General features: G+C 38.4%; 1 protein-coding gene across 1 annotated transcript in view; it reads right to left on the bottom strand.

Annotated features, from left to right (window-relative positions):
• ZMAT4 (zinc finger matrin-type 4) overlaps nucleotides 1-17,203 on the bottom strand; it is a 262,765-nt gene that overhangs the window by 38,623 nt on the left and 206,939 nt on the right. Inside the window, exon 5 of the mRNA XM_068532192.1 lies at nucleotides 1,068-1,164. Within this exon, the coding sequence (XP_068388293.1) occupies nucleotides 1,068-1,164 (97 nt within the window). The remainder of the gene's footprint in view (nucleotides 1-1,067; nucleotides 1,165-17,203) is intronic.

Below are 17,203 nucleotides of genomic sequence, written 5' to 3'. Positions count from 1 at the left end.
GAAAACAAAATCAGACCCTGACTTCACCCTTATGAGCTCAGCCTCTGCATTGACGTCCCTGGAAAGCTTCCCCTGGATGCTCCCGTCCTGGTCCTCAAAGATCAGGGTGCCCACATTATGGTAACAGAGAACAATCTATGTGTTTACATGACTGTTTCCCCAGCCTGGCAGGGAGCTCCGCAAGAGGAAGGCCTAAATCCATTCATCTTTTCTTCCCCAGGGCACACTCGGGGTCTGGCACACAGTGGGCGCTTCATAAACCTTTGTTAAATGAATCATTCATTATGTATGAGGCCCTGATACAGTCGAATCTGTTCAATGATTCTGCTAATGAATATGAGAGAAATGAAAACAATTATATTCAGGAAAATTACATATTTTTGAGATATTCTTTGTTTTTTCCTATTTTATTAGATTTTATTAGCAGTCCTAGCAGCTGCTTTAAAAATACCTAAAAGCTAATGTCATCGGTTTTCTAAAAAGATGAGCAGTATAAATACAGGGGAAATGATGCCTGATTAGACTTTTCTGGTTTAAAATCATGAGAATTTGGGGGAGGGGGAATGGAATGAGCTTCCATTGAATTGAAAATAGCTATGTATGTGAATGACTTAAAATTCCAGGGGATTTGTTAGGTTTCCAGACTAAGCAACAATATGCTTCTAGAAACAGAAAGTGGTCGAAGACATTCACAGAATTTGACTTCACAACACGGAGGTCTGGCCCATCCTCCAAGTAGAGACTACATTGCTTATTTAAAAACACTTAATATAGATCTAAAAGTTTCCTGAAGTTCATACAAATGTGCTGACTAGCCTTGAAAAGAAGGAAAAAAATGAAAAAAAAATATTGTCATTACTGTGTCCAAAAAAGGCAAGAAGTCATTCTTCAAGCTGTGCTAGGCAGACTCTGGAGGCTTGAGCAGCATAAATATCAAGGGAACCTTGGAGATAAGAGATACAGTTTTCATCTACTTATTTTGAAATAAGTAAAGTGGTTAGCCTTTATTCATCATGCTAAAAGTTACATACAAAAGGACTGAAGAGTGAAAGCATGAAAGTACCTACTTGGTCTGATGTTTAGATCCTTTCAGATGGGCATGATACTGTTCTATTGAGTTTAGAGAGACACTGCAGATGGTACATCTGTAATTGCGCCTCAGACCTGTGGATGACAGACACACAGACCTGGTTAGCTGCATCCTTGTCTTCAGCCACCTGAACGAATCCTACATCTCCAAAAGGTCAGGGACAGAGTCTCTCAGAAGCCATCTGGTCCACCCCACCAATAACATTTCAATCCTTCCTTCCAAGAGCCCAGCCGACAGGTTCCTCAGCAGAAGTATGACTGTGAATACTTTGGAAGCTGCCTGCCCCCTTGCTGGATGACTGAAATTATTAGAACATACTTCTTTGAGGTAAAATGTTTCCGGGTACTTCGTAACCCAAACAAAGAAGCGCTCCGTAACCCAAACAAAGAAGCAATCTATTTTTTCCTTACGGCAGAGAGACATGTAAGCTGTCATCTCTTCAGTGAAACTTGAGACTCCAGAGAAAAACTCGGTCTCAGTTCCTCTTCCACCTCTATTCCAAGGACCGAATCAGAAATTCAAGTTTAGATATCATTCATCTGAGCTCTTCTCCCAAGACCATCTTATAAAATGTAAATACCCAGGAGGAGGAGGCTGTCTTAATTTAACCCACATGTAAACTTACTTTCCACCAGAGAGTTGAAAAGAAAGTTATTGACTGTTTACCCATTTCATTCATTCATTAATAGAGTGTCAACTTTGGACCAGGCACTAGGGATTCCAAGATGAATAAGATGCTCTTTGTTTCCAAGGAGTTTAGTGAAAACCTTGACTCCTCTGTCGCTCCTCATCTAGAGTCAGATGTGTTTGAAAGAAGCATCAACCAAACAACTTCCACAAGCTCATATTCCTGCTATGTCCCATCAGAGTGGAGAGGAAAAGTAGATTCAGGGTCATGGTCTGAGACTTTGGATTTTAAATCCTGGCTCCAAATATTCCTCGTTGTGTAATGTAGGGGAAGCCACATAATATCCCCCTGGCCTCAGTTTCTTCATCTACAAGATGAAGACGAGTCCATCCACATCACAAGGTTTTATAAGAATTAAGTGAATAAGTCTATTCAAATGCTTAGCAACTGAGACTTGTTGCTCTTAATTTTGCTCCAAAATTCCATATCTTCCCATTGTCAAAGCCAGGATAGTAAACAGCTATAGCATTTTTTTTCCCCCTGATGAATGCATAGTATTTTCTTTCTAAGACACAAAAATCATTCTTATTTTCCTCAAAAGAAAATAATGCACAGTGTTGGGAAGAATTTTGCAACCTGCCATCTGGGTGACTTGACACAAATTATTTGACTTCTCTGAACTTCTGTTTCCTTATAGGATTGTGGGAAGGACTGAGTAAGATTAGGCATGTATGAAGGAGCGTCTGGTATACAACAAGTGATAAACATAAACTAGCTGGTATTATGATTGCAAAGAGATATTACAAGGGAATCTTTATTTCCCAGTATCTTGGAGGAAGCCCCCGGTTGAAGCTCTAAGACACAGATGCTAGCTACACCCCCATGACTAAAGTGGAGTGTGAGAGCCCCAGTTCAGGGCATCCAACAGAAGTGGTCAAGAGCCATTTTCCAACTAAAGCTGATCCCTCACCACCAGTCTGAAAAAGAGATTGGAGAAGAAAGAAAGGAATAGGGAATTTCTTAAAAGGAGCTCTATCATACTATGAGTTTGACTTAACCCTCTTCCATGTGAGATGGGGGATTCCTTCTCTCTCACCTCGAACCCATGGGAAAAGGATTCAGTGGAACTACTCAGAGAGCTTGAGGAATGCCTTATTGTGCTTGGAGCCCAGTGTCCTGGACTCGACAACACTGGCAAGATCCAAAGTCTGGAGCCTGTGTCTACTTAGCTACTCTGATGGCGAAGTAAGAGAGGTGGAAGGACTGGGCCTGACCTGTATTCTCAGAGCTTGTCAGAGCAAACGATGTGAAGTTTCCCACAGACCACGTGTGTGCCGTGTATAAACGGTGGGGGCAATGTGACCTCAGCGGAAGGATGATAGCAGGGTTCAACTGGATATCTAGGGCCTTAAAGTGACCCCAGAGGAGGTACATAGCCTATGGGCTAAGTATCAAGTAATGCTGAGTTCTTGAAAAAGCCATGAAATCACCCCATGAGAAAGAGTCAGGTAGTGTCTATGCGAGTTTTGTATAGGTATCTATCAAATAAACCTTTATCTCCCTCGCCTTTCTAACCTGATACCCTGCATCCCTCAGCCCTGGAGGAACCTAAGGCAGAGATAAAGGAAGAAAAGCAAAAGCCACAGGCAGAGAGGAAGAGAAGAGCCTATGCACCCTTTTCCCATGGCAAATAGGCCGCCCAAGCAGAACTGAGCTAACGGAGGGGGAAAACTCACTTCCAATAAAGTTTGGAGCTGTTTAAAAATTATGTTTCTACCCTGTGTGAACTAAGAATGTCACCTGCCATTTCAGTAGACAAAGGAGTCATCAGCCACTGCAGGCGCTCCTGGCAGTGGGGCTCCCTGAGGGGATTCAGGATGGAGAAAAACAGGATATTGGCCCAAGATAGTTAAGATGCATATCAAAGGAATGACTTCAGTCAGGCCAAGACTCTTGCCATACATAGAAAAGCGCTAAAATCATTAACTTGAAATGTTTTGTTCTTATGATTAGCAGTAATCTTGTGATGTTTGAACACATGTTTTTTTTTCTCAGCAAAAACTCCTATGTATCCTGGCTTCTCCCTTACCTTTTTGGAACACTCCCTCAGAGCTATCTGAAAGGCTGTATCCCAGGCTAAAGTCCTCAGTAAGTTCACTGAATAAAGCATAATTCTCAACCTTGAACCTGTGCAGTTTTTTTCAGTAGATTAAAAGCTACTGAAAAAAACTTGGATATATCAGTTAAGGACATAGAATTTTGTGTATTTAAGAATGAAAGTAAAGAACTCTTTACTAGTTAAAAGTGAGCGAAAATTCATGACACTTACCCTAGTTTTTACCCAAGGGGTAGGAAAAAATTAACCCCACAGAGATGGCATGAAAGGGCAGTGGATGGCAAGAATAAAGTTACTTCTGATTACATCCAATGAATCCTGCTTGCTGAATATTGCAATGCCATCAGAATTGCTCTTATGTAGATAACGTGACAAAGGGCAGAACTTCCTGTGGACTTTCAAATTCCTATAGCCCAATGCATGTTTCTGAGAAACCTGTTAGACATGACAGGATAAGTTGGTTTGGCCAGTGTAAGGACGAACTTATTTTGTTTTAGTTTCAAGTACATGATAATCGGACCCTGACTGACCTAATTGCTCAATTAAGAGTCAATTCAGTTATGGGAAAAAAACAATGAGACCACAGGATCTTCTTGGTGAGCAATCTAAGGGACTCAGAATTTTCCAGGCACAGATTGACAGTTAAGAGACAAAAGAGACAACTCTTGTCTCTCTATTCCCTCAAGCAGTGACTCCCAAATGTCCCAGTGCATCCTCTGGGGATGGTGCTCAAATGCAGATTCCCAGGCCCAGCATCTGCAGGTTCTGATTCTATAAGCCTTGGATGGGGCCTGGGAACCTACAGGAAGTTTCAGACTTGTAACCCTCACCTCCAACACACATACACACCCACCTTACAGAGTGTCGCCCTCTAGTGCCATGGTCCTTGCGTTAACTTGAACTTGTCAGAACAATACTGGGTCTTAAAGAAAAAAGTTACAAGGAACAGCTATGCTTCCAAGGCTCTTCCATTTCACTCGCAGGTGTGCGTGACTCAGGAAGATTACCATAGTCCCCAAACCCAGAGGCAATAAGTTATCACAACCTACATGTGAGTTGTTTGAATGCTTATCTGGGGCTGAGCCATTCTCCTCTGTTACGCACAGAACATGAAAGCTAGCTTCAGCCTTCCTACCTCCAGAGTTCTCCATCAGTCTTGTCATAATAAATGGTAACCAGTATTTATATGGGTCCTCTTCACACTACAGACTCATCAAAGGTCTCCTCATAACGAACGGAGGTTGAGCATGGCAACAGGCATAAATATTTATGTTTAAAAGTGGGCGTTTTTAAGAGCACCAACAAATCTAAAAACTATTCTGATCTGCTGCTTTTCCATTACAGTTCCCCTGCTCTGCAGCCAAACAGACGCGTGGGCAGGAAATATTTGGCACGTTATTGTGCTGCAAACTGCAGGGAGCCTAAACTATGAAGGCAGTGCGTATAAACAGAAAAAAAAGAACAAAGGCAGGGAAGGGGCAGAGGAGTCCTCCTCCACACGTGACACAGTGTCCTTGGTGGGAACTTAGGGCTTTATTAATGCTGAGTTGAAATCCTAATGACTTTGGAATTATACAGCTCCTTTTTCCACAGAGAAATAGAGAATCTTATTAAACAAAAATGCTAACTTTCTCATTCAATTCATTTTCAATGCAATACTATTTTATGAGTATCCCAAAACGTCTGCAGACGTAAAGGTTATTTCTGCAGGACTGCCAGTGTGTGTTCAGAAATATCGTCCCTGCCTGCAAGGACCTGACAATCCAGTTGGAGAGGGAAGATATGTATAGAAACAGCAATGGTACAAGGTCAATCACAAAAAGTACCACAGTCAGGATGAAGTGGAATGCTAGGGAAATGAGAGGAGGAGATTGTTTCCAACTCAGAGAATCTGGAAAAGTTTCTTGAAGATGCTTCACTTTTGCATTTATATTCCCTAGCACAGTGTGTAAAACAGATGGTCCTGGAGAGTTTAGCAGTGTGACTACTCAATGTGTCTTTTCAATTCTAGCAAAGCTAGACTTCAGATGCCCCTGTAACTTCAGTCGCATCCATTCTACATTAGGGAAACATCACTGTGCCTTTATCATGATGCCAGGTATTTTGCCAAATGCCAAGAATGTAGGAGAATATAAAATAAATTTTCATATGGAGCTACTCAGGTAGAAAGACAAGAAGCAAGGAAACAAATAAAAACATTGTGGAAGTATTGCACAAGATGTAAAGAGGAAAATGAGAAAGTCACAGAGAAGAAGGCTGGTTTTGGATAGCATGGTCAACAGAGGTCTCTGAGAAGCGTGAAATGAAACCAGAGAGATGAGAATTAGCCTGTGACATGAGGAACTGGTTAAAGAGTTGTCCAGGGAGAGGAAAGAGCAAACAGAGAGACCAGGGTGAAGTGGACTTGGATCGTTTAAGGAAGAAAAAGTGGTGAAACAAGCAAACGAACAAAACAAAACAATCAGAATTCTATATCCAGCAAAAATATCCTTCAAACTTTCAAGTGGAATAAGGACATTTTCAATAAACAAAAACTAAAAGAACAGTCTGCCAACAGACCTGCGCTAGAGAAATGCTTATAAAGTTCTTCAGGTGGAAGGCAAATGACACCAGATGTAAACTCAGATCTACAGGAAAAAATAAAGAACACCGTAAATGATTAATATGTTGGAGTCTTTTTTATTGCTCTAAATTTATCTGAAGATAGAGAGCAATTTAAAGCAAAAACTATAACACTGTGCCATGTATTGTGGTGCTTATACTGTATATAGATGTAAAATATGTGACAACAATAGCCCAAGAATGGGTAGGAGTTTGAGAGCTCATGATACTGTGTATAAAATCTAATTAATAAATAATAAATTTACCAATATTAACTCTAAATGACAGTGGTCATTTAAGGATGCGTCCTAATCCCCCAGAAACAAATACGAAGATATAAACCTAAGGAGACTATAGAGAAAATGAAATAGGATAATAAAAAGTATTTGATAACCCAGAAGTGGAAGTTCCTATATGAATGTCAGACAAAATAGACTTCAAGACAAGAAATATTTCCAGAGATAAAGAGGATGTCTTGTAATAATACAGGGAGAAACTCATTAGGAGAACCTAGCAATTGTAAATCCAATTTAGCCAATAAAGCATAAAAACATGAAGCAAAAACTGATTGAACTACAGGCAGAAACAGACACCATAATTATAAGAGATTTAACACTCCCCTCTCAGTAAGAACAGAACAGTACGACAAAACAAATAGTATCTAAATGAAACTATCAACCATATCGTACCAACTGATACTTATAGAACAGTACACTCAACAAGTGGAGAATACACAATCTTTTCAAGTGTATATAGCAAGTAAACTAAGTTAGGGAATATGCTAAGCCATTGAAAATTCTTACTAAATTTCAAATATTTACATTTTGTACAGTGTTTTCTTTGACTACCACTGAAATTAATAAGAAATAAATATTAATAGCATTTATGAAAATACCTAAATACTTCCAAGTGACCTATTATCAAAGGGAAAAATCCAAAGGGAAATTAGAAAATATTTTGAACTGAATGATCATGAAAATACTACATATCAACAAGTTTATATTAATCAGTTTTTAAAGGAAAATATATAGCTTTATATTAGAAAGGATGAAAGGTTTAAAATCAATGGTCAAAGTTTAAATGCTATGAAAGTAGAAAAAGACAAGAAAATTAAAACAAAATCAGGTAGAAGGAAAGAAATAATAAAGAGAAGTCAATGAAATAAAAAACAGAGTACAGAAAAAATAACAAAACCGAAATCCGCTCTTAGAAAGGATTAATGCAAGTATTAACCGTTAGAAAGTTTCATGGAGGTTTAAAAAAAAGCAACAAATTACTAAAATAAAAGAATTGTTTCTAATGCAGATACTACAGACAGTTTTAAAAGGATAATAAGAGAACATTATGAATAATTTTATGCCAATAAATTTGACAAAGTATATGAGATGGGCAAATGTCTTTAAGAATTCAACTTACCAAAACTAACACAAGATGAAATAGAAAATTAGGGTAGCTATTATCTATTAATGAAACTGAATTTATTGTCCAAAGTTTTCACACAAAGAAAGACCCAGAGGATTTCACTGGAGAGTTCGATCAAACATTAAAGAGTTGCAGAGTATCAACTTATACAAACTCTTTTAGCAAATAGATGAGAAAGAAACACTTCCACACTTGTTTCTGAGCTAACATAACACTAATTTTTTAAAAAATTGATAGAATATAAAAGAAAATAAAATTGCAAGCCAATATCTGTCATGAACATGACAGAAAAATCCTTTAAAAACTAGTAAGAATCACATTATAGATAAAGATATTTCTGCATGTATGTATACATACAGACATATAACAGTTCCATCATAAACAAGTTTGTTTGTTACAGGAAGGAAGACTGGTTTAACATTTAAAAATCAAATCATATAATTCACTTTATTAACAGACAAAATGAGAAAATAATATAAGCTTAATAGATGCAGAAAAGAGCATTTGACAAATTTCAACATCCATTCATGTTCAAAATTCTCAGCCTACTAGAAAAGAACATCCTTAATTAATAATTAATAATAAACAGCACCTATCAAAACCTACAGCTAATATTATATTAAGCAGTGAAATACTGAAGTTTCCTAAGACCAGGAAAAAGCCAAGAATGTCTTTCTTATTTCTATTCAACATTGCACTGTAGATTCTAGGCAGTGCAATAGGAAAAGTAAAAGAACTGAAGGGCTTGCAGATTGGAAATGAAGAAGTAAAACTGTCTTTATTTGTAGACGATATGATTGTTTATATAGAAGATCCTAAAGGATCTACAAAATAACTACTAGAATAAGTGAATTTAATAATGTCACAATACACAAGGCCAATAGAAAAAATTGCATGCTTGAAATAGCTGCAAAAGACTGATAAATACATTTGTAAAAATACCATTGTAACAGTATCAGAAATATTTTAAAACACTTAGGGATGAATTTAATAAAAGATGTACAAGACTGAAAACTACAAAACATTGCTGAAAGAAATTAAGAGGAACCTAAATAGATACAGAGATATATACACCATACTCATCAATTAAAAGAATCAGTACTTTTAAGATATCAGTTCTCCTATAGATTCAATGAAAACTCAATCAAAATTCCAACAGTCTCTTCCAGAGGGTTTCACTGGAGAATTCTATCAAACACTAAAGGATTACAGAGATCAGTGGATTCTAAAATTTATGTGGAAATCAAAGTACCTAAAATAATTTTGAAAAAGAAAAAAGTTTGAGGACTCACACTTGAGGATTTCAAGATTTGCTTATGAAAGTCGATCAATCACAATAGTGTTACATAAGCATAAGAATGGACAAAATGCATCAAAGGAACAGAATAGAGAGCCCAGAACTAGACCACACCCAAAGAATCAATTGATTTTTTTCACTTTCATTGAGATACAATTGACCTACCGCTCTGTATAAGTTTAAGTGTAAGGTATACCCCGTAATGACTTGACATACATATACTGCTACATGATTATCACGATAAGTTTAGTTAATATCCATCATCTCAGATTAAAAAAAAGAAAAAAATTTTTCTTTGTAATGAAAAATTTTAAGATCTACTCTTAGCAACTTTCAAATATATCATACAGCCCTGTTAACTATGGCCAGTATGTTGTACATTACATCCCCGGTACTTATTTCTCTAATAACTGGAATTTTGTACCTTTTGACCACTTTCATTGATTTTCAACAAAGGTGTCAAGGCAATTCAATGGGGGAAAGAAAACTTTTTCAGCAAATGGTGCTGGAATAACTGAATAAATGCATGAAATAAAAAAATGAACATCAACCTCTACCTCACAACACACATTAAAAGTAAGATTGATTACAGACTTAAATGTAAAAGCTAAAACTATAAAGCTTCTAGAAAAATACAGAGGAATACGTCTATGAACTTGGTATAGGCACACATTTCTTAGGAATTAAAACACGGTGAACATAAAAAAGAAAAAAAGATAAATTGGATTTTACAAAAATCAAAAGCTCCTGCTTATAAAGAGACCCATCAAGAAAACCAAAAAAGTAAGCCACATCCTGGGAAAAAAATAATTGTAATTCATATATCTTGTTCAGGACTTCTGTCCAGAATATATAATTTACTCCTACAGATCAATAAATAAAAGACAAACAATCCAAGTTTTTCAAAGGACAAAATATTTGATCAGATATGTTATAAAAGAAAACATAAAAATGATTAATAAACACATGAAAAGATGCTCAACATCGTTTGTCACCAGGAAATGTAAATTAAAAGAACAATTAAACACCATCTCATACCCACTACAAGTGCTAACATCAAATAAAACAACATAAATAACAACAACATAAATAACATTTGGTTATTTACCAAATGTAAATAACCACATAGAACAGCTGAAATTCACATACAGAAGAATGTAAAATGGGAAAACTGTCAGTTTCTTATAGATAGACTTACCCTATAGCTCAGAAATTCTACTCCTAGACATTTACCCAAAAGGAACAAAAACTTAGGATTAAAAAAAGGCTTCTGCAAAAATGCTTAGAGCAGCTTTATTCATAATAGCCAAAAACTCAAAATAATCTAAATGTTCATCAATGCAAGAATTGCTAAGCAAATTATGATGTATTTATATAATGGAATAATATGTGGAAACTAGAAACCAAAGCAAACCAAAACAAAACAAAACCTACTGATTTATGCAACAACATAAATTAGCATCAAAAACATAATGTGTAGGTAAAGAAGTCAGACAGAAAAGAGCACAACAGTACAGCTGTGCTGTAATGATAGCATTCAGAGCAACGTTGCCTTCTGGGATGGGGAATGACTGGCAGAAGACACAAGAGAATTTTCCAGAGTAATGTAACTGTTCTATATCTTGGGATGGTAGTTACAGGGTATATTCATTTACCAAAAGTCATCAGATTATATACCCAAGATCTGCATATTTCATTTTATTAGAAAAAAAAGCCAGAAGGATGTGGTTCTAGACAGAAATCTCAGCAAACCTGAGACTTCAGTTTACCCTCATTTATTCCCTACAACTTCTATTGTTTTACATTCCTAGAAAGTAAACTTTATATTCCTACTTATGCTTTGATAACCTTGTAACTCTCCAAGAAATGTTTGCACATGTTCTGTATTATAATGCTTGCTAAAGCTGGAAACATTTTGAAAGATGATTAATAATATGAAAGTCAAAAAAATAAAGTCTTTGGTTTTGAGTTCTTTCTTTCTCCTCTACTTCCTAAATATTCATGAATCAGACTGTCTAGTAAATGGATGTGTCATCTTCCGGTATAAAAAATCATTATCTAGGACTTCCCTGGTGGCACAATGGTGGTTAAGAATCCGCCTGCCAATGCAGGGGACACGGGTTCGAGCCCTGGTCCAGGAAGATCCCGCTGCAGAGCAACTAAACCCGTGTGCCACAACTACTGAGCCTGCGCTCTAGAGCCCGCGAGCCACAACTACTGAGCCCGTGTGCCACAAGTACTGAAGCTCACATGCCTAGAGTCTGTGTTCCGCAACAAGAGAAGCCACCGCAATGAGAAGCCCGTACATCGCAATGAAGAGTAGCCCCCGCTCGCTACAACTAGAGAAAGCCCGTGCGCAGCAATGAAGACCCAATGCAGCCAAAAATAAATAAATAAAATAAATACATTTATAAAAAGAAAAATCATAGCTAATCCTTATCTTATATATGCCATATAGAAGCATTGTTGTGCTTACTTTACCCATCTACTCACTTACTCTTGGCAACATTCTAGGAGCAGACACGACGGTTATCCTTCTTTAGCAGATGAGGAAATAGAGGTACAGAGACTTAGTCAAAATCACAGAGCTAGGTGGAGACACAGCTGGGTTTGAAACCATCCCTCCTGCTCAGGCTGCTCCTCACACCATGCACGTGGCCCTCCTGGGACAGGAGGAATAGAGTCACAGAAATACGTAAGGCTCTTTAGAGCTCATCTGGTCCAGTAGTTCCCACACTGGTGACTAGAGAATCAGGTGGGAGTTATTAACAACACAAATTCCAGGCCTCACCCCAGATGACTGTGATTCAGTGCATCTAGAGTAGGACCTGGAAATCTACATTTTGGAAAGCTCCCCAGGGGGCAAGTTTTAGAGAAACCATTGGTCTAGTCCAAAACCCCATGGGGGTCGCATGAAGGTTTACAAGCAGAATGGTTTGTGTCTGCTTGCATTTGGAGGCTGTCCTTTTTCAAACACCCACTGTCCTGAATTCTGCTTTGCGCACAAGTTTATTCCCATCTCTTCAAATACATCAAATACTTGAGGAAAGTTATCACATCCCCTAAGGCTCTGTTTACCAGGCTGAAAGTCCATTGGCACTTTGACAGTGTTCTTCACTAAAATATAGGTTCAAGCTCCCCATATCATCTCTTATTACCTTATGGATGGCATTTCCTCTTAGTTGATGACATTCTTAAACTATGACCCTCGAACTGAAGGCCAAGCCCCTGGTGTGGTTTCATCGGTACAAAGCAGAGCAAGACTTTCACAGCTCTCGTGCACCATTAATTCTATCAATACCTTTAAAGCTCTAAGTACGTATGTGTGTCTGACAACCCTGACCCTGACCCACTGTAATCTATACTCATAATGAACCTGCTAGCAATCAATTCTAAGTCTTTTGCACCCAGATTTCTGCTAAGCCAAATCTTCATTTCCTCTACTTTTTTACACTGTTTATCCCCATTAAGTTCTAGCAAAATGAATTCCACCTATTCCTTTAGGGAATATAGCTGCAAATACAATGCAGCTCATGTATCCATTTCGGTTAGTTAGGAAGGAGTGGCAGCCAGATTGCTATGAGAAGATGATGAGCCCTCATTCCAGATGATAGTGAAAGACGGCCACCATCTATTAGCCAGTCTGCCATTGGCCAGTGGTGTACTTGGCCTGTCTGTGAGATTCCAGCTCCAGCATATCAACATCAACCGTAGAAAAGTCAGGACAAGCAATGTTCTGGTAAACCAGGGAGTCACTGACATATAGGTGGTAGTTAAAGCTGTAGGGCTGGTGAGATCATCTATGGAGACAATGTAGGTAAAGAGAAGAGAGTGGAGGAGGGTAGAGGAGCAGTTAGTACCCCCTGATATCAGAGATGCTCACCGTCATGCATGGGGTGGAGCCAGACCCACGGGCATCTCTGGCTCCCATCGGACCTCCACCTTCCAGGTTGCTGAATCCTAGGCAGGATGTGGACGTGGGAACATGGTACAAAGCCCCAGCCTATCCTGCAGGTCACCCTCATCAGACACAGCCTCCAGTTTGTACTCGTGGGTTCCAGTTTGTCTTTGCTCTTCCCTACTTCACGGCCACCTTTCCTTCCTGACTGCCGGCCCTACTGACTTCAGGCCCAAGACTAGATGCAGAAGAAACAGCAGAAGAAAAGACTGTCTTACCAGTTCCCATAATCCTTACAATAAGTTCCTCATTCTGTATCAGTCTTGGTGGTTGTACTCTTCTGGTCAAACCCCGACTGATAGAGGGGTTATCAAGGAACCAGAGAGAAGAAAGCTCTGCTAGAAGGATGAAGGAGACATTATTATCATATTTAATCCTCAAAACCACTTTATGAACATTATTAGCCCATTTTCCAGATAAGAAAACCATGGTTCAAAGACATCAAAGTCATAGAACTAGCAAGTCGACAAGGAGACCTGAATCTACTTATTTCTGAATTCAACGCTAGTGACCTTAATAACGACACTAGGGCTTTTAAAAGAAACATAGGAGTGAAGGAAGAAAAGCAGAAGAATCCTGTTTAAAAAAAACAACAACTTAATTTGAAAATAATGCATAAAATAGACAAAGCACAGTTGCTCTAGTTGAAAGGGGGGTTAGGGTTTTCAAACAGCAGTGAGACCATCAAACTCCAAGCATAGCACGTAGGGTACCCCTAGTTAGGGACCCTGGGCTTTGTGGAGAAGAATTTGAAAATCACAGCATTTTATCATGCCACCCATCATAGGATAACACGAGGAGCGTTGCCATGTCCGATCTTAGACTTGCGCTGTGGAGTATCTCTTCCCTGTGAGTGTCGGCTAAGGAAACCTCCTAGGATCAGGGCTGGCTGCAGTACCAGATAAAGAAGAGCAGTATTACTCCACACAAGAATCATTATGACCTTCAGAACATTTAAATGCTTAATCTTTTGAATTCATCCCACTGCTTGCTGGCACAGACTGCAAGATATCTGACAGTCAATTAAACAAAGAACACACATTTCCTAAAACAATTCTTTCTCTATTTAAATAGTATTTATGTGAAGCCTTGAAAATGGAATCAGGAAGCAAATGGCTTTACATCTTCATAAGCTCTTTCCAAACAAACAAAACCTAAAGCTATGGGCTAAATGTATTCCCCATAATTAAAAGACAATTTTAGCCATGTTGGATGCCTGACCCAAGAAAGGACTAGAAAATTGTCACCCTACTGTGAAGATTCAGAATTGACAGAGTAGTTCATTCTAAGCATTTAAAGAGCTGCTTGATCAGAAGAAGGTTTACATGTATTCTATGTCGCAGAGGATAGATGATACTTTTTTTTTTTTTTTAGGCCGCACTGTGAGGCATGTGGGATCTTAGTTCCCCGACCAGGGATCGGACCCGTGCCACCTGCACCGGGAGCATGGAGTCTTAACCACTGGACCGCCAGGGATGTCCCGATATACTTTCATACTTTGAGCAAGGCAGCCCCCAGACAACCTTGTTTTTAGCTTTGGAGGGGATCACTATTATTATGATGGCTATTAGCAAACTGCAAGCAACCCAAAGAATTGAACTCATTTTTGTTTTTGTGATTTGAATTAAACGCAAAGGAAACAGAAGTAAGTAAACCTACTCTGAAGTAATCTGTTATTTGAAAGGTACTCAAGGTATCTGTAACCATATATTAAATAACAACATATGGGTGAAATAGCTTTCTCCTGGTCTAGGTGTTGATGTGATAAAAATGGAAACTTATGGAACATGAAATGTGTTTTTCCTTTTGGTCCCATGCCATTGCCATAGATCTCAACTTATACAGGCAACTAACAACTTAGCAGGGCTATATGTTTTTCATGTAAAGTGTTGTCATAAATGTGTTTTTTTCTACAATATAATTTTTGATTACAGATTGTTTCACGCATGAAGTAAACTGTACTCCTAAGGTGAAGTTGCGAATTATGGTATCAAGTTCAACAATGGGTTACATTAAACACAAATGGGTTAAATTAAACTCATGAGGGCTTGTGGAAAGGGTGCACAGGAAAGGAAACACGTGTCTCTTCCCTTCTCTCTCTGCCCTGTGGAGATGTGTCTTCCAGGCCATCTCTCTTTTCTTCCTGAGGGCTAGGGAATCACAGGCCCTGTTATTTCCCTGAAGAACTGTCAGTAGTCCTGATAGGTCCACAGCTGTCAAAGGATCATGGCATTGGCTTTTTAGCTGCATCAGCTGAGGACACAGTGATTGTCAACTCTTTTGCTGTCGGCTAGAGGTCCGAATGCATCCTTAGCGACCTTTGCTTTGGAGCTGTCCCGACTACCCTGGTCAACCAAAAGGCCCCAGGAAGCAGGAAGAGCACTTGTGGTCATTTTCAAGAGACCTACTCCAAGAAGGATTCAAAGGTGAAATATGAATGAAAAAAAAGTCCTAATTGTCAGTGCCTCCTTTGAATCACATTATAAATGAGATTGTTCTCTCCCCCTCTTTCTCTCATTATCGTTCACACACAAGTTGGCGGTCTGGTACATGAATACTATCTTTGGTGTCCTCTGATTCTTTGTTAATCTCTCTTGCCTGCTCGTAAACATCTGTCTCACATGGCTGGGTCTTTATCTTGCTTTCAGCAGACAGCCTGCCAGACCCTGTGTTAAGTCATGGCTGTCTGCTGCTTCCTGCGGTATTGGCCTTTTAATAGGGATGTTTGAAATTAAAAAACCTTCAACATTTGAAGAAAATAATATGAAAGGTAGAATTTCAGGCCTCACCAGATGGGTAGGAGAGACCTTTATGAAGACAGTAGCCTTCAAATCTCCACAGCCACCTGAGTGTGTGCCCTGCCTTCCCCTGGGCCAGCCTGACACCAATGCCTTGACACACATGGCCCACTGTGCCTTGAATAAGTGAATTTTCTCTAGGACACATGACAAGAGACATCCCCATTCAATACCATTATCACAGTAGCCTCACCTAATTACAGAAGCACACCCGATCCTGTTTGATTTACAAGGTAATAGAGAATAGCAAAATTCACAATTTATAGATAAATGTTGATTTTAGAAAAAGAAAACACTGTAAAAAAAATCTAGAAAATGCCTGCGACTCAATAATTCTCAAATATATCGGGGCCTGCGAATATGGGAAACAGAGGGCATGAGAATAAAGTACCAATCATTTTCAGGAGGAGGAATCACATATTTTCCCCTCTTTCAATCTAAGCTTGTTATTTAACCCTTAGGAATCTCTATTTCATAAACTATGAAAGGGAGATAATAATTGTACCTACCTCAGAAAGATTATATGAAAATTAAAACTGTTGATGTAGGTGAACAACTTAGAAAAGAACCAAACAGCTCAATAAATGTAAACTACAATTGCTATTTTTAACCACAATGAGCCTTTGCTTTGAACAAAAATAAAGACCTAACTCATGAGTGTGAGGTTTCATAGTAATTTCATATTCTAGAAAGAGTTCTCTTTCTTAGCATCCTGAGGCATATTCAAATTATTCTGGCAAGCTGCCTTCTCTACAGATGCTATTTATACACATCTTTTTTGACAGGTCAAATGTTTACTTATATACTGATCATCCTATATATTTGTTTGGCATAGAGTTGAATGAAAAATTATCTCTATTCTTTTTTAAAATTTTTTTGAAAACATGGAAGATATGACATTATATGAACTACTTCTTAGGAAGCTGTTGACAGTGGATCTCAATATATTTTGCCTGCTTTGTTCTCAAATTGAGTGATTGAGGCTATTGAATAGGTAATTAGCCAAGTTCATAAATTAGATAAAAAGGAAAACGTGGAAGGGTATATTGGAAGTTGTGTAATTCCGTCTTTTTTATTCTTAAGGCGTGCACTCAAGGATCCATCTGAAGACCTGTTTTTATTCTTCCATTAATAGCCTTTGTTAACAATACTATTTGTTCTCTTGGGCACTTATGAACACTGAGCAGGCAGCAGCTCTGGTGAGAGCAGCAATTCCTTTCCAAATGCTCAAACTGACTTCCCAGGGGGACTTTGATGTACCTGAATAGACTATATATACAGATAAATAGATAT

Source organism: Eschrichtius robustus, chromosome 21 (assembly GCF_028021215.1).
Source record: "Eschrichtius robustus isolate mEscRob2 chromosome 21, mEscRob2.pri, whole genome shotgun sequence".
Lineage (NCBI taxonomy): Eukaryota > Metazoa > Chordata > Mammalia > Artiodactyla > Eschrichtiidae > Eschrichtius > Eschrichtius robustus.
This window is presented reverse-complemented; position numbering and strand designations above follow the sequence as displayed.